This window comes from Lissotriton helveticus, chromosome 6 (assembly GCF_964261635.1).
Source record: "Lissotriton helveticus chromosome 6, aLisHel1.1, whole genome shotgun sequence".
Lineage (NCBI taxonomy): Eukaryota > Metazoa > Chordata > Amphibia > Caudata > Salamandridae > Lissotriton > Lissotriton helveticus.
The window spans coordinates 170,328,957-170,349,230 of NC_136067.1; the positions used below are offsets into that span (position 1 = coordinate 170,328,957).

General features: G+C 43.8%; 1 protein-coding gene across 3 annotated transcripts in view; it reads left to right on the forward strand.

The window, feature by feature from the left end:
- Positions 1–20,274, forward strand: part of BLK (BLK proto-oncogene, Src family tyrosine kinase) — a 410,535-nt gene that overhangs the window by 286,342 nt on the left and 103,919 nt on the right. For all 3 annotated transcript variants that reach the window (XM_078647570.1, XM_078647568.1, XM_078647569.1), the window contains 2 exons: positions 5,633–5,731; positions 15,584–15,687. In XM_078647570.1, the coding sequence (XP_078503696.1) occupies positions 5,633–5,731; positions 15,584–15,687 (203 nt within the window). The remainder of the gene's footprint in view (positions 1–5,632; positions 5,732–15,583; positions 15,688–20,274) is intronic.

Sequence of the window (20,274 nt, forward strand, 5' to 3'; positions counted from 1 at the left end):
ATGTAAATTTGCATTGTATTCCAGCAATATATTAATATAATATTAAAGCTATAAAACAGCTACCTTGTTCACATTTTAAAAGGATCAAGGAAGTACTAGTCATATAGCACTGTAATTTCTGCTAAAGATTACATGGCAGCTTTCTAAATGCTCTTCTTTCCTGATGAAGGTCATGCCAGTGGTTTGAAATAGGGCCAAAACGAATGTCATCTTTGGTATGCAAATTTAACCTGCATATGTAAGGATGAAAAATGCGTTATGTCGTAACTGTTTTGCTGCTTTAGTGAACCGATCCAACAGCCATCTGTACTCGATAAACATTTCAGGTCCATGTTTCTTCAAAGCACTTCTTTCTGTTATCTCACTTAGTAGTTTTTACCACCACTGTACCTTGCGCCTAATACGTTTTAGGTTTATGTTTCGCCCAAGCTTTTTGTTGCACTGTATTTTACACTAAATATATTTTAATGGATTACCTATATTTATGGGTTAATGAATAAAAAATCCTTTTAGAGACACTCTACTTGAATGATTCACGGCTGCACTTTTTGATTGGAACTTCCAAACTTATCAAGGTGTTGTTGAAAATATTTATGCATTGATTAATTGTACGGACATTCTTTGATTCAGGGCATATCACCTTATCTCCCTGTGCCTAAAAAAAGAAAACAAAATGTGTCCTTGTGGAGTGTAATTGGTGCTCAGGTAAAGCGCTCCAATACCTCGAGGTCAAATTCACCCTATATAAAACTGCAAGTAAAAACCCACGCATTACCTACCTGTACATGTTTATTTATTGCCAGCATGGTGTCCTAGAAGCTGGTCCATGCGTAGACTGCATTATTTTAGAACAAGCATTGACATAGCCAATCAGTCTCGCCTTTGGGAAATTATAAGTGTTTGGTCATGCAACAGTTGATGTTGCACCAAGAATATTGTGCTGCATGATTAAATACTTATAAGGTCCCAAAGGCGAGACCTATTGGCTGTGCCAATGCTTGCTGCCCTTGCATGTGACCACTTACAGTGGGTGAAGAAAGCAGCTACCTGAGTGTGTGCCCAAGGAGCAGTGTTTTTAAAACAAGTTGCAGATGCTTCCTGGCATGTTCGCACCCCTAGGGCCAGGCAGACTGGTCTAATCGATAGTCTCCTCTGATGATCTAAAGAAGGGCAACAGCAAAGCAGATGGAACCATGATTCATATGAGTAGGAGCACTACCTACAATCCCTTTTGTCTCCACGGCCGACCGAAACAGGATTAAGATCTCTTACTGGCAGTGCTACAAGTCGCATACAATATCTGCCGACGGGATTCCACATTTATGGCTTCCTGGAAATATGGTGGTGGTTTCCCTACAAAGTAAGAGTCGTTTAGAGACTGGACCTGTAGCAAATTGTCTAAAGAAAATCTTATGCCCTTGAAGTCACCTTTAATTGCTGGCGTATTGTTTTTGTCCAGATGATATATTGGACGTCCCCTGCTTGGAGGGCTGTTTCTTCGATCTGGAGACTTCGTGGCATTTCTTGATTGACCCAAGGGGAAACAGTGTTTACAATGCTGTCAATACCACGCAGGTAGGTGACAACGCAGTTGTTACAATGCGTGGCATTACATTGCAAGCTATTTCAACGACTTTCGCTAGGTGGCGTGCAAAACACCAGGGAACGTGTTGGATGTTAAATTCAACATCTTCCCTGCTGTTGCGCTAACTGGAGTAGGAATAGTAATTTATACTATTCCTAAATCCAGCGTGCCACCTAGAGCAAGTTGTTGAAACAACTTGCGATGTAATACCACGCATGGTAACAAAGCGGTCATTGTAACAACCACGTTGTTACCTACCACTTGGTAAAAGCACGTGTTGTAATGTGCTACATTTGAACCAAGGGTTACCAGGGGTTTCAAAGATGAATTTTAGAGGTCCTTTTAATGATTTTGTCTGGGCCTTCTTGGTCCTGATATAATATTTCAGAATGGAGGCATGACAATCTAGTGTTTGAATCGCAAGTCTCAGTTCCAGCCTTAACCTAGAGTGGCGTGCACATCATGGTTGTTCAAAGGTTTTCTTGTTCGCTCTGCAGTGAGATTGTTCCAAGGCTGAATCTAAGGCACCTGGGTAAGCATGATGGCAATACTATAAGGCTGGTAGAAATGTCCCTTCATTACCCTTAATATTGGGACCGCCGAGGCACTGCTTAGTAGCCAATTCAGTTGACCGATCCCATAAGTAATTGCAGCACCATTCTTTACAAAAAATAGCATTTGCCCGTGCTAATGATATACTATTTTCGCTGAACCACATGCTAAGGTAGGTGTACTTCCTTGCTGTGCTGATTATATTGCAGCCCAGTCGCCGGGCTTCCTGTGTCTTCCAAATATTAGGACTTTTGTTTTATCCTGGTTTACCTGGAGGGGTTTGGCCAGGTTGAATGTTTTCAAAGCACCCAATGCCGGCTGTGAACCAGTTCTGGTGTGATCCATAATCACTATGTCATCTGCGTATTGGATTATTTGCAAGTGTTTCCTAGCTTGGGAGGGGCCAGGCAGCTGGACTCCAATATTTTCCCTAAATCGCTGTGCACAGATTAAAGGGCCTAAAACACAATCTTGCTTTATGCCATCATTTGTTCTAATTTTTCGGGTGACTGTACAAGTCCCAGTTTTGACTCAGACCCATGTCCGTGAGTCCAGTGAGATTATGGCTCTAAGCAGCATAGGGGGTATGCTCCATGCATTTAACTTCCTCCAAAGGGTAGCCCTAACAATCCTGTCAAATGCTGCACTGTAATCAATAAAGCAACAAAAGGGCAGTAGACTGTTGTTTTAGACGGCTTGGTGCCTCAGGAAGGATAATGCAAGGATGTTATCCAGGGTTGACGCCCCAGCCTTAAAGTAAGATTGAAAGAACGGTAAAATGTGTTGCTCTTGAAACCACACCTCTAGCTGCTCCAACAGGATACGGGCATATGCTTTGGCCTACACATCAAGAAGCACGATGAATTGATAATTTGAGGCCACTGACCGGTCCCCCTTTTAGTATATAGGGCTGGGGATAGACCCTCTCCAGGCTTCGGGCACTGTCACAGTTTGATAAACACAGTTGAAGAATGGAGTCAGCAACGTTGCCCAGTTATCGGGGGCACATTTAAACAAGCTCGCACGCAGACCAGCAGGGCCGGGAGCCCCATCCTTTCTCATATACTTGATGATGGTTTAAACCTTCTTGCTGCTTCTTTGTTCAACTAGTACACTCTGGACCTCGTTTGATTGAGATTATAGTTCATGCCCTAAGGTAGCTCTGTTCAATGGCCGGGTGGTTGGCTCCCCAAAAGGAACATCAATAGAGGGATTTGCCTATAGTTTGTTGCCACTGGCTGGCTGGTTGCACGCAAGGCTGCCTAATTGTCGGTGTATAACTCTGTTACATGCCCAACCCAAGCTGCTTCTGAGATGCCATTCTTCCTTGATTCTTCGCTGTTCTTTAGTTTATTAAGATGCTCCCTGAGGCGCGCATGGTTAACAGCTGAAATATAGTAGCCCATTCCTTTGGCTTCCTTTCCTCCTTGTGTACGTTTGAGCTAAGCTGCTGTGTTTATTGAAGGTTTTTGTTTGTGAATCCCCTGGGCTTTACGAAGGGCTCTTCTTGAGGCAATGATGGCTTTGTTGTACTGGGGTTAAACTCTCCTGCCCCACTAGATTGTAACGCGTTGGGCCTGGTTCCATCTCCCGTCAGGAGAGATCTAAAGTCATCCACGGATTTCTCCCGCCACTGGATGGCCGTGACTTTATCAAATAATTGTTTGTGTTTACAAAAGTTATCAAGTTGGTACAATCCTTTCTTACATGGTTGAGCACCAAATTTATTTAGCATCAGTTTCAAATACTCAATCCGTAAGTAAGTGTAGAGACTAGAAAACCATATAATTAAAAAATGGGCTTAATTTTCATGGCTCATGCCATCGCATATACAATTACTTACATTTTTTTGATGCTAGCTTAGACTTAAGATAAAGTGCATGTGTGGATTTTAATAATGTTTAAATATTAAAAAGTATCCATCATCTAATAAAAAGATGCCCTACGTCTATTAGACCTTGGTGATGAGAACTTTAGAATAAGTGAAAAGAGATACATTCCTCTCTTCCATACCCTTTCACGTACTTTCCAAGTTACATTTTTAGTGACATGCAGCTGTGGTCTGAAGTTAATTGGTAATATTTCCATCAGCTGCCCAGGCTAAATCATTCTTTTTGCCCTTCAAAGTAGTTAGGGGAAATATCCCATCAAATGCTTCACTTAATAATCCCAAATTCTAGCTGGTCACTGCTCATTAATGTAGGGAATTTTCCACCGAATCCTATAAATTGTTGTCTATTAGGATAACTCTCAGGCGTCCTAAATTTCATGGAAATATCCGACATTTTACTAATATGTTTGTTAATATTCTTGAGAATTATGTTAGTTCCCCACAACCTAGGTAAATATGGACTTGAGATTCTAGGGGTTCAAAAACGGTTTTCCCCCCTGTGCTCAGATATTAATAAGGAAGTTCGCTTACTGAACGGGGATCAGCTGGTTCCTGGTTTAAATTTAAACAAGTTTCCACATGGACCTCTTAGCTTTCAACTGGAAATTTTAACTGGAGCCCAGAGAAATGGAAATCGCCATTTATTTAAAAGAATATTCCATCTTTGTTCTCTTGTAGGCCCTTGTAAGACTCAGTAGAAATATAATACATTTCTTTGCCAACAAGGAGCTGTTTGTTTCTCATTGATGGCTAACAATTACCAGAGATCAAATGATACCATTATTTGAAACTCTTTTATTTTATTTCTGACGTCACGTCCTATGTAGCCCATCTATATTGCATGCTCACACTTGGCTAAAAAGTGCATCCTGACAACTTTTGCACAATAAGAATGACTTTTTTTTCACTGGAGGGATGCACCCACACTTAGCTTTCAAGTAATGATACAGAGTCCCTCTCCTGCTGTTAGTGATACCGATTATTACGCTACACATGGATTTACAAGGTTCCTGCTAATAGAATATTTATAGAATCGCTGAATGAGCTCAAATTATATCCTACCACAATTGCTGGATGCAGTATTATCACACCATTAGAGGTTTTCACCTCTAGAATATGAAAAAGATGTTTTCACACAGATTTTCATGAGTTTTCACCTCGTTCCAGTAATTTTCTCCAAGATACATCATACCAGATTTTCACACACATCTGGGAAAACCTGAATGTACATGTTTTCCCCACAACACTTTCAACCCCACTTTGGCCAGTAACTGCGGCTTCCATACAAATTAATATATACCAAAAAGTTGTAATGAATTCCTCGGTCTATGCAATGTTTTACCTCCATGTCACATTGTATCACTGCCTTCCTGTCCTTTTGGAAAATCTTGTCATGAATTGTGAGGCCTGTGACTCTTTAAAGTATCTCATATGGTTGTCTCTACATTTTACAATCACCAGTGTTTCAGTAAAAAAGGATACTTTACTAAAGTTCCCTCTCCTCTATACTTGTTGAAATAGTCATATGCTTGGATTATATGTAAATGCAAATTTCACAAATACGATAATCATTTCACATGTTATCATGTCTTTCTGTTTTATAGTAATGGAGAATGGATGATTGTCAAGTCTCTTTCCTCTGGGAAAGAAGGCACAGTGCCCAGCAAATACATTGCAAAATTGAACTCCCTTGAAGTAGAAAAGTAGGTTTTAAGTCTTATGTGTTTTTCTTTTTAATTAAATTGTGTGTATGGGGAAAATAGTATGGTCTTTGTTGTGCCATTTTCTCTAAACGGGAATCCAATGTTTCATAAAATGGAAATATCTATAATACATTTTTGTGTTTAAATGTTATCATGTTAGTTGTTGCTGCAACAGGTTGCATTTTAATCCAATGTTTTGCAGTCTGTAGAAACAGACCGATAATTTGCTGTTGCCTTGTGATGGTTAAAAGTTTAATATTGCAATCTGTGTGATAATCAGGATATGCTGGAGATTTCAGTGACTTTTCTGGCCATGAATTCCCTCCCACCCTTGTTTAACAAACTTTCACAAGCCACCTGTTGTCTTGCTATATGTCACCATGCAATGTCTAAATGGAAGAGTCAATCATGGTAAAAGGGGAAGGACTCCTGGCTCATGGAGAAGCTGCAGTTTGGCATATAGGTGACATCAACTAGATGGGAGCATTGCCGTTCCCACGCACAATGTCTTGCAGACATCTGGATCATCAAATGCTGTTCCTGACTGTATCCCCTCACTCCTGCTTCTACTCCACAGAGTATGGCGAGGGCAGAGGTGAAATCGCCTAAAGGTAAATTTAGCGAATTCCTGATAAGCTGGCACCTCTAAAAAGAGTGCCATAAGACAACTTAGAATCACAGATCAATCCAAGAAAAGGCGTTAACAAGGACCAACAAGCAAATCATGACAGCAATGCATGCACATGGCCATATTTATGACTGTGCCATAGGCTTACAGCCATCCTCGGGGACTAAAACAGTTCAGAATAGTCTCTGCCAGCCACCATTCATGGGCCTCTCAGTTCCAGCAGTGATAAGTGGTGCCCAAAGGCAATCCAACAGGCATAGACCTCAATCCACAATCAAGCAGCTTGGGAAAAACAACTATGTCCATTGCTGACTCCACATATTTAAGTATCTCTGATGTATTCTGTTTGAAGGCACCCATTTTAGGTACATAGATAGGTTGCTTTTCTGTATATTCTCCAGCAGAAGAGTTCTATTCGCCCATACACTACGCTTTTGTATTTTCATGGTTTACAACTATACTACCAATGTTTTCTAACTGTCAAATGTGTGTGGCTCATGAAGGTCACCCACTTTCTAGGTGTCAACTTGCCCTTAATTGTAACACGTTTTTCAGCTAAACCGCCGACACTGCTTTTAGTGCTCCTGTTATCCCACCTCAGCTGTATTTAAAACTAGCGGCTCTTGTTGAATCAGTGGCCTTGATTGCTGCACTCTATCTACACAATCTTATGCACTCTGGGGAATAGTAGGACAGGTGGAAACAACAGACAGGAAGCAGCAACATGGGTGATGTGACTTACACGGGGGTGTTTCAATAGTTGCTGGTGACTGGTTTCCCAAGGAAAAACTACAATGCTGGCAATGGAAAATCAATTACCTTTATTATAAGACGCCTGGTTTTTTGTCTGTTACTTCCCCACCCCTCAAAATACCGATGACAACGGCATCAGTTGTACACTGAGGATTCCCTCAGAAATTAGGAATTACTCAGAGAATTAAAAATACTGCCTCTGATTCCCTACTAATCTTCTATCTTCCCATGGAGTTTCACCCAGCCATTTTGGCTGCTTAGAGCAGGCAAAGTGTCCAAGTGATAGACCTGGATCCGCATATTTGTGATGCATCTTGTAATAGTGATGGGGCCGGTAAAGCCATTGTTATAAATCGGGTTGTGAGGTTTGAGGCCCGGTCAAGCAATAGTCACAATCCTTTGCACAGTGAACCACAAAAAGTCACTAAATTAACATGCGCTTAACCCTGGGTAGCTTGGAGCACAAAAAGCAGCCAGGTTTAAGTTGGAGGCAATGTGTAAAGTATTTATGAAGTACTCAAACATTAATTAAAACATTTTAACACACTAGAGAAATGTCAAACCATTTGAAAAATATAGTACATTTTAATAAATTATTTGACACCAAAACACCAAAAATCCAATCAACAGAAACACGCTGAACAGGGTCAAAGGCAAAGTTCAGGATGAACTCGATGGAACACAGGTCAGCTACAATCCCCAAGTTGGGCCCGGTGAAGTTTACCTTCTCAAAGTATATGTCAAGAGTCCTGTTCGCGATGGAGAGGTATGCGAGGAGTTGAAAGAGTGTCGCAAGAAGCTGTCTTCATAGGGCAACGGGACAGGTTCTCCCCACTCGCCGCCATCAGCGAGCCTCCCCTCAGGACACACCCACCTGGACGAGGCCACGCCCACAACATCGCCATAAGACATGTGCCTTCCCCGTACGCGCAGTTTGCGTGCCAAAGGCGCGCCTAAAGCAAACCCGTCTGCGCCCGTCCGCGACGGGCCGGGACCAGGGGCCACAGACCCTGTCCTTTCTCTGGCATATTCTTCAACCCAACTCTCTGCACATCCGGCCCCCTTCCCTCCTTCCCCTTCCCTGTTGCAACGTCTTGATTCCCTTGGTATTCTTGCCCCCCACCCTCCCCGTTCACTCCCTCCCACCCTCAGTTCCATCCCTCCTTCTTCCGATCTTCCGTTTGCCACTCGCTTTTCACCTGCCCCCCTTACAGCTGCTGCTCGCCTGCTCAACACTCGTTCGGCAGTCAGGCATCAGGCGGAACTTTTTAATCTTCTGAACACAGACTCCCCAGATTACTTATTTCTCACTGAAACCTGGTTTTCCACTGATTCCCTTCCGGACCTCCTGGCCATTCTCCCTGACACCTTTTATGCTCTTCGAGCGGATCGCCCGGCTGGAAAGGCTGGGGGTGGTGTGGCGATGATTATTCGCTCCACCTTGAAATTTCAACTCCTTGCTCACCCCCCATACCCAACGTAGACTTCCTGGTGGCTCGATCTCTTAATCTTCCCGATCCTCTCACCGTTGTCCTCATGTACCGTCCCCCTCAATCCATGCCTTTATTTGTAGCTGCTTTACAGGATCTTTTGGCCACACTGGCGGTCAACAACTCATCGGTTATCCTGCTTGGCGATTTTAACTACTGGCCAGGTGACCCAAGGGAAGATTCTTCTTCCAAAGACTTCTCTGCTACCCTTCAGTGTCTGAACTTCTCGCCTCACATCTTGGCCCCCACCCATGTCAAGGGCCACACGTTGGACCAAATCTGGTCATTGCGTCGTGATGTCTCACCCCCTTCTATGCTTCCCTGCATTTGGTCCGATCATTTCATTATTTCATTTTCCATTTTCTCGGCCTTGACCGACAAACTGTCTCTACCCAAAAATCTACTAGTTCGCAGTTGGAACCATACGGACCTTAACTCTCTCTCGTCTTCCCTGGCCTCTTCAGTGCCTGATCTCACTGATCTCCCCTTAGATTCACAGACAGAAGCCATTAGCACCTGGCTCTCTTTCTCCTGCGATCGGGTCGCTCCGCTTAAGAAGGTCAAATCCGTCCGCCCCCATGACGCACATAAATGGTTCACCAGGGAGCTCAAAGACCTCAAACTCGATCTCAGACGTTCGGAACGCCATTGGAGACGAAACTACTGCCCCACTCTCCATGCTAAATATAGACTTCTCCTTAATGACTACAAAAAAGCGATCCTGGCGGCCAAAACTAAATACTTCACCGAGAGAGTTGCCCTCTCTGCTAATAAACCCCGAGAAATTTTCTCCTTGGTCCGTCACCTTGCTACCTCTGACCGCACTAGCACCAGTCCTGTTCCAACCCAGATCCTCTACTCTTCACTCAACGATTACTTTATTGACAAGATCGCCAACATAAATGCCAACATCCCCATGGTGCGTCAATCTGGTGCCCCCTGCCCCCTCCCTCCGCCCTCCGCCCTCTTCTCTACTGGACCACTTTCCTCCCATTTCCATTGATCGTTTTCTCAATCTGCTCTCAAAACTCAAGTCTGGTTCTCCGGCGGACTGTGCTCCGGCACGGATCCTTAAAGTTCTTTTCACCAGCTGTCCCGCCCCTCCTCTTGCCCTTCTCAACGCCTCCTTGGCCCTGGGTTCTGTTCCTTCTTCTTTTAAAACCGCTATAGTTTTTCCTATCCTTAAAAAACCTGGCCTAGACCCCTCCCTTCCCTCTAATTTCAGGCCTATTTCCCTTCTTCCTTACCTGGGTAAGATCCTTGAAAGTTATGTTACATCTTGCCTGTCCACTTATGTCGAGGAGAACCACCTTTTGGCTTCCCATCAGGCGGGTTTTCGACCAGGACACTCCACGGAGACAGTGATCATTGCGGTCCTGGACGAACTTAAGGGGAAAGCCGACATCAATCTTCCCCAAGCCCTGGTTCTCCTCGATCTGTCCGCTGCATTTGACACGGTCGACCATTCCATCCTCCTCAACCGTGTCAGCGCAGCGGGCATTCGGGGCGCAGCCTTCTCTTGGCTTGCGTCCTTTCTTCAAGGAAGGTCCCAAGCGGTTCACCTCTCGGGCTTCTCCGCTCCCCCTCGCTTGGTTACCTGCGGGGTTCCTCAAGGCTCCTCCCTCTCCCCCCTCCTGTTCAATCTTTATATTCACCCCCTTATCATTTCTCTTCGCGAGCTGGGGGTCTCTGTGTATAATTACGCGGATGACCTCCAGCTCGTCTTTGATCTTTCCTCCCCCTCGGACTCTCTCCCTAAGTTCTGCATTACTTTAGTCTTTATTTCTGAATGGATGAGCACCAACCATTTAAAGCTCAATCCGGACAAGACGGAGCTTGTCCTCACGGGTGGCCCCTCAAATCCCTGGTCCACGGCTCACTGGCCCCCTTCCTTTGGCTCCCCCCCCTCTCTGGTTCCCTCAGTTCGGACCCTGGGCATCAAGGTCAGTCATGACCTGACCATGCATGCCCAAGTCAGTTCCGTCGTATCTTCTTGTTTCCTGTCCCTTCGCCTCATTCAGAAGATTTCCCGGTATTTCTCAGCGGACGCCCTTAAATCCATAGTCATGGCTCTCATCACCTCCCGCCTTGACTATGGGAATGGCCTGTACGTGTGCATCCCCGCTTATGAAACCCGACGTCTTCAGGCCATCCAAAATCAGGCAGCCCGCCTCATTCTTCGTCTTCCCACATCTTCCCACATTACCCCCGCACTTAAGTCCCTCCATTGGCTCCCTGTGCACTTCAGATCTTTTTTCAAATTGGCCTGTCTGGCTTTTCGGGCGCACACTCACTCAGCTCCCCTCTTTATCAGTTCTATGGTCACTCCTTACGTCCCAAGCCGCACTCTCCGTTCCTCTTCTCTTTCTCTTTTGCACGCCCCCCGCTTCCGCAAATCCAGAACGGGGGGCACCCGTTTTTCGGTTCTGGCCCCCCGGTTCTGGAACAGTCTTCCTCTCTTCATTCGCTCCATCCCCATCTACATCCATTTCCGTAAAGCCCTGAAAACATTCTTGTTTTCCCAGGCATTCCCCTGCTATCTCCCTCGGATTCCACCTTTGAGTCAGGTCTAGTCCCCAGCGCCAGGAAGCCGCTTGGCCGCAGTGCGCTTTATTAAGTTTCTTTTTCATTCATTCATTCTTTCATTCATTCAACGAGTCAGCCGGCGTCGCAGGCAGGCATTGCTGGAGCTTCACACTCGTGGTCTCTCACTAGCACTCAATGCTGTAGCGTGAAGAGGTTGAAGAAAGAACAAGGAGACCCTGAAAGTCTGAAGGGACCAAGGGTAGACATATGCTAAGGAAAACAGTGGTCCCATACAATTTAAATTAGCGCAATAGCACAATTAAGCAATCAAAATTGGGTTTACGAATGTATAAATGAAAAATAAGGAGTTTAATAAACCGTTAAGTTCGCGTAGCGTGAAGAGGTGGCTGCCAGAGCTTTGCGTTGTATTGCGGTGCGAGCAGCGGTGCGAACTGGCCCATTTGCGATCACGAAGAGTCCAAAGCTGCAATTCAGCTCCCATGGGCCACACTAAACTTCCAGGACCTTAGGGGCACCACTTGGGGGTCAGGAACCCGCTGCATCTGGGTCCAGGGGCTAGTGCAGGATGTTGGGGAGTCCTTTATGTCCCTGAGGCTCAGATCAGGATTCCAGCAGACTAGCCCTTGGAGTCACTCTGTGTCCTGGGTTCAAGAATGAGATTGTAGATCCAGTTCTCTTTTCACCCAGGCAAGAGGGCAGCAGGTCAGTACAGCAGGGCAGCAGTCCCTTCAGAGCTGCAGTCCAGCACAGTGGCCGTTCTTTCAGCAGCACAGCAGTCCTTCTCCCTGGTAGAGCAACCATAGGTCCAGAAGTGTACTCAAGAGTTGGGTCTAAGGTCCTACTTTTATACACTTTTGCTTGGTTCTGGAAGGTGGGGAAGCTTCTATACAGTGGGTTTGAGAGGCATGGAATTTCCTGCCTTTTCTTCCCTGGCTCCAAGCTGATCGCTGTACCAATGTGGGGTCATTAGGCCCTTTGTGTGAAAGCAGAGTATGGCTATTCAGTTGTAAGTGGGGCTGTGCTTAGTTCCGCCCCCTCCCCAGCCTGCCAGCAGGTGGCCCATTCAGGCACACCCAATTCCTCTATTGTGTGACTATCTGGGAGGAATTCACAAAGTCTAACTGTCAGTTACACTCAGTCATGTGGCCAAGCCCAGGTACAGGCAAAAAAGGCTAAAGGCAGAAAAGTAGCAATTTTCTAAAAGTAGTATTTTTAAAATTGTAATACAAAACCCGATTTTACCAATAGATAGGGCTATTCACCACAATTCCAAAGACCCCAAACATGACATAGATGCCAGCTCCCAATTGGCATTTACAGGTTATTAAATGTAATAAGCATCCCCATTGTTATCCTGTGGGCGGGGTAGGCATCACACTAGTGAAATACACATTTAGGAGTTTTTCACTATTAGGACATATAAAATTTAAAGGTGCATGTCCAACCTTTTAATTTCACTCTACCGTGCCCTATGGGCTACCTAGGGCCTACCTTAGAGGTGACTTATATGTAATAAAAGGGAGGTTTAAGGGTTGGCAAGGGAGTTTAAATGACATGTAGACGTGGCAGTTTAACACAGCATTCAGGGTACTTTTGCCAGCTTCAACATGTTTTAGCTGGTACTCAAGTGGGTGGCACAATAAGTGCTCCAAATCCACTAGTACAGTAAAGGGGGTGGTGATGGACAGAGTATCTGAATTAAGCAGAACACTCCTACCCAGTCAACAGATCAGGGCTTGATCCATCACCGTTTTTTAGCTCACTGCACCATCCCAGTTCAGAACCTGGCTATATGCAAATTAGTCTGTCCCTGGCCCAGTGCATCATGGGAACAGGGCAGACCAAACTACCAAGCCAATTCTTTACCAGAAAGGAAACAAGCTTCCGGGGACCGGTTTCTGGCATCACAGCCGTCTTCGGCCCGGCTTGCTTGAATCCTGATGGTGCAGTGAGCAAGGGACTCGCGTCTGAGCATACCCTTCCACGCGTATGGTGGACAAAACGATACAGTAAAGGGGGTGGTGATGGACAGAGTATCTGAATTAAGCAGAACACTCCTACCCAGTCAACAGATCAGGGCTTGATCCATCACCGTTTTTTAGCTCACTGCACCATCCCAGTTCAGAACCTGGCTATATGCAAATTAGTCTGTCCCTGGCCCAGTGCATCATGGGAACAGGGCAGACCAGACTACAAAAGCCAATTCTTACACTGGGAAGGAAACAAGCTTCCGGGGACCGGTTTCTGGCATTTCAGCCGTCTTCGGCCCGGCTTGCTTGAATCCTGATGGTGCAATGAGCAAGGGACTCACATCTGAGCATACCCTTCCACGCTTAGGGTGGACAAAATTATTTACAACAAGGGGTGGTGATGGACAGAGTCTCTGAATTAAGCAGAGTACTCTCACCCAGTCAAGAGATCAGGGCTAGATCCAACACCGTTTTTTAGCTCATTGCACCATCCCAGTTTCAGAACCTGGCTGTATGCAAATTAGTCTGTCCCTGGCCCAGGGCATCATCAATCCACTAGTAGCATTTCATTTACAGGCCCGGGTATATGGTATACCACTCTACAAGGGACATACAGTTAAATTAAATATGTCGATTGTGTATAGCCAATATAAATGTGTTTTGGGGTGAGAGCACAAGCCCTTTAGCCCTGGTTAGCTGGGGTAAAGTGCAGAGAGTCATAAGGCCAACAAAAGCAAACCCTGCAAAACGTGGAGGTGAAAAGGCAAAAGGTTTGGGGTTGACCCTGCAAAGAGGGTCAACTTCAACACCCAGGTACTAGAACCATGAAGATTACAGTCCTTTTCATAATGAAGGCCTTAGTGTATTCCACTGCTCTGTGAGATATAATGTGTAAGTATGAGAAGAACTATATGGGGGCTTTGTAAGTGTAGTGAGTTTAAATAATTAAAGATAGATGAAGTTGGGAGCCATGTGAGATTTCAACTGCAAAATCTTCTTGGGGAATTTTTATTATGTAATGCAGACTTCCTAAACAGGGACTGCACAACATTACGTTAAAAATGAGAGTGTAGAGTCTGAGAACTTTTTCATGAATTGGAGTTGGATCACCATGCTATTTATACTATAAAAAAAATTAAACATTACATATTTCCATTAAAAAATGCAGCAGTTACTTAGTACAGACAAGGAAGGAAGAATCATAGCGGCCCAGTCTCTTACTGAACTCTCCAGAGCCTGCAAGAATTTGATTCTAAGAACCCAGAACAAAGTGTCCTTTTGTAAGTCCACTCCGACATTTTGAAGTGCACCTGATTGAAATCTTACCTGCTGGGGAACTTACTTTTACAAGTCTAGGTTCTTAAACGGTTCAAGGATCAGACTGAGTAACTGACAAGAGATTGACTGCACTAAGAGAAATGAGTTCTGAAAAAGCCGCTCTGTGGAAAAGCAGCAGAATTGGGTTTTGGTGAACTGCCTTAAACATTTTCAAATCTTGGAACCTACATCATCTATGGCAGGTTAGTTGAACCTGCACCTGCCGGAGATGCATTGAACCCCACCAGCAGGATGCTCCTTCATCCATTAAGAGCCTATTGCTGCTGCTGCTTCTCTTATGTGATTCTTCAAGGCAGTCTCCATTGTGGTTCAACCTGATGCACATCAAATGACAGCACAATAATTCTTGGTTATGAAACGTACCTTTACAAACTGAAGCTGTAACCCTCCTGGACATCTGGATCCCTGCATCTTCTCACCGCTCCCATCTTGAGTCAACATTGGTTAAATGGAAATAGCTCTCTAATTTGTTTCACTTGATCAGTTTAAATCAGTACTTTCTTTCTAACCCAGAAAGTAAACTGATCCACCGACCCTAACTTCACATCCAAGCCTACTAAAGAGCCATCATAACTTGGGCCACTTGCCCCTTTGAATTCCTTACAAGGACATTAGTATGTTTTCAGGTTCTCTGTCATTCAGTCTTTAATACTGAGCTCTAATTACCCAATTGTGTTTTTTCCCTCATTATTTTTAATTCCTCAACTGATTTCTTAACTGCTGGTACAAACAATGCCTCGCACATTTTCTCTGGGCTTTGACTTGATACTCGGGACACGCTACCAAAGGTGAGCCAACAGTTTCTTTATAGAACAAGTATACATCTATGGAATCCCTGGTCTGGCCAGGTAGTAGCACAGCTCATATCAAGATGGCAGCCTCTTTTCCCCATATCCTGCCAGTGGATTCTTCTACACCGATTCCATGATATAAAATACAATTGCTATTCACACAGTCATAATCCTTCTTGGGAGGGGTGGGGGGGCAGTTTCATATTGAAGACAGTAATTCTGAAATGATGGTCTAACTACTTTCCCATTCACCACACAGCCCCATGTGAAAATGTATAATCATAGGCAATTTATATTTTTAAGAATATTCCCTAATATTATTATGTTTTTCCTAGATGGTTTTTTAAAACTGTCAGCCGCAAAGATGCAGAACGATACCTGATGGCCGTTGGAAACAAACCTGGAACCTTCCTCATCAGAGAGAGTGAAACATGCCCAGGTGGGACCAATTGATTTCTTCTTTGCAAACTGAAACCAGGCAGAGATGTGGATAACACACCACTGAATTTGCCCTAGTAGGAACGAGTGGGCAAAGGCATGTTACACAGAGTTGGCTACTATCCCCGTATCACCTCGGGCTCCCGTATCAAGGTCTGGTCTTGCGTTGTACTTGGGGCTTACAGGCCTGTAAATATATTTGATCAACCACAAATACACTTCCCAGGAAACCAGGAACTTTTTATTTAAATGTTAGTCCTACATGGGTGCTCCTGCAAAAATGGGGCCAATGACAACTCTTAATTGCCGGGTCTGGTGGCTCACTGGACTAATGCATCCACTGCAGGGGCCTGTGTTCGACCTCATGGTCACAGGTTCAAATCCTGGCAGGTCCACTCAGCCTTTCACCCATCTGAGGTCGATAAAATGAGTTCCATTGAGTTGGGTAACAATAAACATCTGTTATTCAGTGCCAAGATGCCCTGCCAGGGGTAAACGTGCGCTTTACAAATACACATGTTATGTAATTGCATGATTCTGGAATCACCATGTCATGCAATGTATTCTTCTGCATATTGTTGTAGAGTATGTCACACATTTTCTGCTGTGCAAATCACCCCCAAGATCGGGGCACTAAAGTGTTTCCACAGATTTGTAGATCTACCGAATTCAGACAGTTTGAAAGTGAGCATTCCACGCTTTTTATTTTTATAGGCCAGTCAGTCAAAAATCTTTATTCGACCAGATACTGGTCATAAAAGCACACAAGATAAAACCAAAATTCAACAATCAAAAACATTCATTTTTATAGGCTTTTCATGCACTGATCCTTGGCTGTCCCATGTCAAGTATGATTAGTTTCACCAGTTTGTTTTGCTTGGAATTCTGGTACTTGTAGTTCCGCTTTTATCTTTTCAATTAAAGAGTAATGGTATTAGATATGAAGGGTTAAATAGTGTTGCAAGAGTGACATGAATAATATTTTTTTCCTATAGCTAATTGTGTTTCATTTATTTGAGGTTGCTAATCTCTTACTACTACTTCTTCAGCACATGATGAGACACCACACTACAGTATCCTTTCAAATGAAAAGCATTTACATCCATTCGTCACTGCTTTATTGTAGGCCCTGGCAAATGTTTTCAGTAGAACCCCAATATACATGAATTATATAGAATAGGAGTCAGTCTTCTACTGTTAAACTAACCGTACCTCAGCATCGGGTTACATATAAATACTTGGTGGCTCATTTAGTGTTTGGGTGGCAGACTGCAGTCTGCCAGGGTGGTGGAGGTCATTGCCACCACCACCTTGGTGGACTATCCTCCACCATATTTAGAGATCTCCACCGGCCTTGCAGAGATTCTTGGCTTTCAAAGGAGCTCCCACCACAGCCGCTCCTCTGAAGGCACTGAAGGTTTGGTGAGCGGCTGCCATGTTGCATGCGACCTCTCTGCACATGTTTTGTTTTAGAACAACTTGCAAAGACTGTTTTTCTAAAACAAAATGCTAATAAACTTGACACCCTGGGAGTTTTCTCCAAAGTTGTGGAAATAACTTTTCTTTTTTTCTGTTCAGGACTGCCAGGCTTTACCTAGTTTTTCTTTTTTGGCAGTTTTATATAGCATAAACTCGACCCAAAGGTACTGGAACACTTTATATGAGCACCAGTTACAATAAACAAGGACACATTCATTTTTCTTTTTTAGGCACAGGGAGATTCGGCGATTTAATAGGAATCATAGCATGTTGAGCTGATGCCGATACGCGAACCCGTTTCCCCAGTTTCACAGTCGGCAGCACTGGCTGTTATGCCACATCCTCTCCATCCTCTAGTGGCCCAGAACAGAAAAAGAGTACATCAGACTATCCACTCTAAATTGAGCAGATGAACTGATGTAATTACTCCAACAAACCCAAAGACCTTAGCTCTGTTGGTTTTAGGTTTCCGCTGGCAGAGCAAGTGGGGACACCGCCAGCAGAAACAAGGCAATGAGCCCGACTCTAAATAGAGCAGGTATAACGTCAGTTTGGCGGACAGGGTACTCTCCCACTTTTGTGTACAGATTATGGATGATGTACTGTATTCACACAGATTTACTGCCTTTACCCAGTAAAGATAGTAAAGAATCTTGGTTTGTTCCTGGAGGATAATTTGTAACTGGAAAATAAAGCTGACCACCTGACCCCCCACCTGCTTTCCCCTGCAGTGGGTGAGGAAGATTATCCCACTCCTTCCTACACAAGCCCTCCGAATTGTGGTCCAGGCGACTAATTTTAGTTGTCTCAACTATTGTAACTCCCTTTTCTTGGGAGTCCCTTTGGTTGTGCTGAAGAAGTTTCTGCACTTTAAAATGCAGATGCAGAAATAGCTCTTGGATGGCCCTGTATATGCCTCTGCCTCCTCTGCCATAGACACACTGCTTTGCTCCCCGCGGCAAAAAGGGCCATACGTAAGTCTCTCTACCTACTACATATGGCCGCCCATCACTCCAGTCTATTCTATCTAAGGAATACATTTAGCATCCATATCCCTAGTTGCCTTTTTTTCTCTCATGGCGTGTTCCTCCTTCTGTGCCTAGACTTTATCAGGTTCGGAATGGAGGTAGGGCGTTTTCAGTGGCAGCTAGTAAATCACGGAACACTCTGCCTCGCCTCCTATGCCACAAAAAAAGTCTGTACTTCTTTACTTCTGGAAGGCATTGAAGACTTGGCTATATAGACAGTAATTACCCTATGGTCACTTTATCGGATTACTGCTATTTTAGGTTAGTGTCTATAGCTTTATTTTAATGCTATGATACCGGTATAGTTATTAGCATGCTCAATAAACACAGTAACGTAAAATTTACTGAGACCTAGGGGCAGGTGTATCAAGATACCATTTTGCGATTCTCAAATAGCGATTCATAAGGATTCGCTATTTGAGAAGTGCAAAATGGTATGTATGTAGAAATTCGCTATTTTTTAGCGATTTCTTAACCTTCCTTAATTGCGATTAGCAAATTGCTAATCGCAATTAAGGAATAATTTCCCATTCATTTCTATGGGCCAGGAGGCCCATAGAAATGAATGTGAAATTATTCTCAATTTGCGATTAGCAATTTGCTAATCGCAATTTGAGAATAATTTCAAGGGTGCAAGGGTGTCTTAAAGACACCCTGCTGCACCCCTGAATTTGAAATGTGTGCACATATGGCGCACATACATGCCCTAGGGGCATGTATGAGCGTCATATGGCAACTTTAGAATTTTAAAAAAGTGCATATTGAAAAGAATTCGCCAATTACCACCAACTACAAGTTGGTGGTAATTTGCGAATTCTTAGTCAAAAATCGCAACACTGAAATGCTTAATACATTTCAAATAAGAAATCGCAATTTGCCATTTCTTAAAAGCCTCGCTATATTAAGGAATCGCAAAATTTGCGATTCCTTAATATTGCGAGGCTTTTTGCATGATACATTCCAAATCCCGTTTTTTTTGTCGCAAACGCTGCTATTTTGCGAATCGCAGCGTTTGCGACAAAAAAACGGATGTTACATCTCCCCCTAGTGTAGCTTATTTAGCCTTTAATGGGATTGAAATTCCCCCAAAGAGAGAACAAGTTAGACCGTTAACAAGCAGTCTGAAAACATCTGTGCAACACGTGATGATTCAAGTAACTATGGGCCAGATGATCGAAGATCTGGTTGCAAAATACCGGTTGCAAAATACTGGTCACAAATTGCGATCATTATTTTTGCAATTATTATATATAATTTTACAAACTAACCTATGTACTTGTACTTCAGTTTTTAAAATTTCAAATTGTTGTGGTTTGTGATCTTCTTTACCTCATAAATATTAATAAAGTAGGTTGAAAATTGTGATCTATTACAATTTGAGGCCATCAGGTGAGCAAACCACCTTGTCTGTGATTGCATTTTAATAAAGTAACTGTTTTTTTAATAAAATGCAGCCTCGTTTAATTAAAGGAAACAAAAAAAAAATCTTTCCTAAAGTTAGTTTGAGAGTTGGCAATGCTTCCCTAGACCACTGCCTACTTGCCAAATACATTTTTGTTAAATGTATGCTTCCCTTTTTGCGTATGCATTACCACCCCAACTGGGGAGTCAGTAATTATCAATCTTTTAGCCACCGGTTTTGGTTGCAAAACATTGCTGCAAATCATACCAATTTGGTATTTGCTAGGGACACCTGCAACACACTCCTTCCCAAATACGGATTTGGTTTGAGGGCACAATCTTATTTTAGGTAGTACATCTGATTTCTCCATATCCGAGGTTTGCTAGCAGTTAATATCTGTAGAGGGCACTGTTGTTTACCCAGTAAAAAGACACTAGAAAGCGTGTCCAACATGAGCTCTCATAAAAAGAAATATGTTGTATATTATATTATAGTTTATGATTTCAAGTCCGCTGCTTTGACTACACATAAACTTACTATGTATGCATGCTATTGATGAACAAAATAAATATTGTAATAAAGGTCCCGATTAGGATGTTGGGCGGACCGCCACCCCCAGGCCGGTGGCGGCGTCTGACCGACAGCCAGGATTGCTGCCCGACAGCTGCATTATGATACG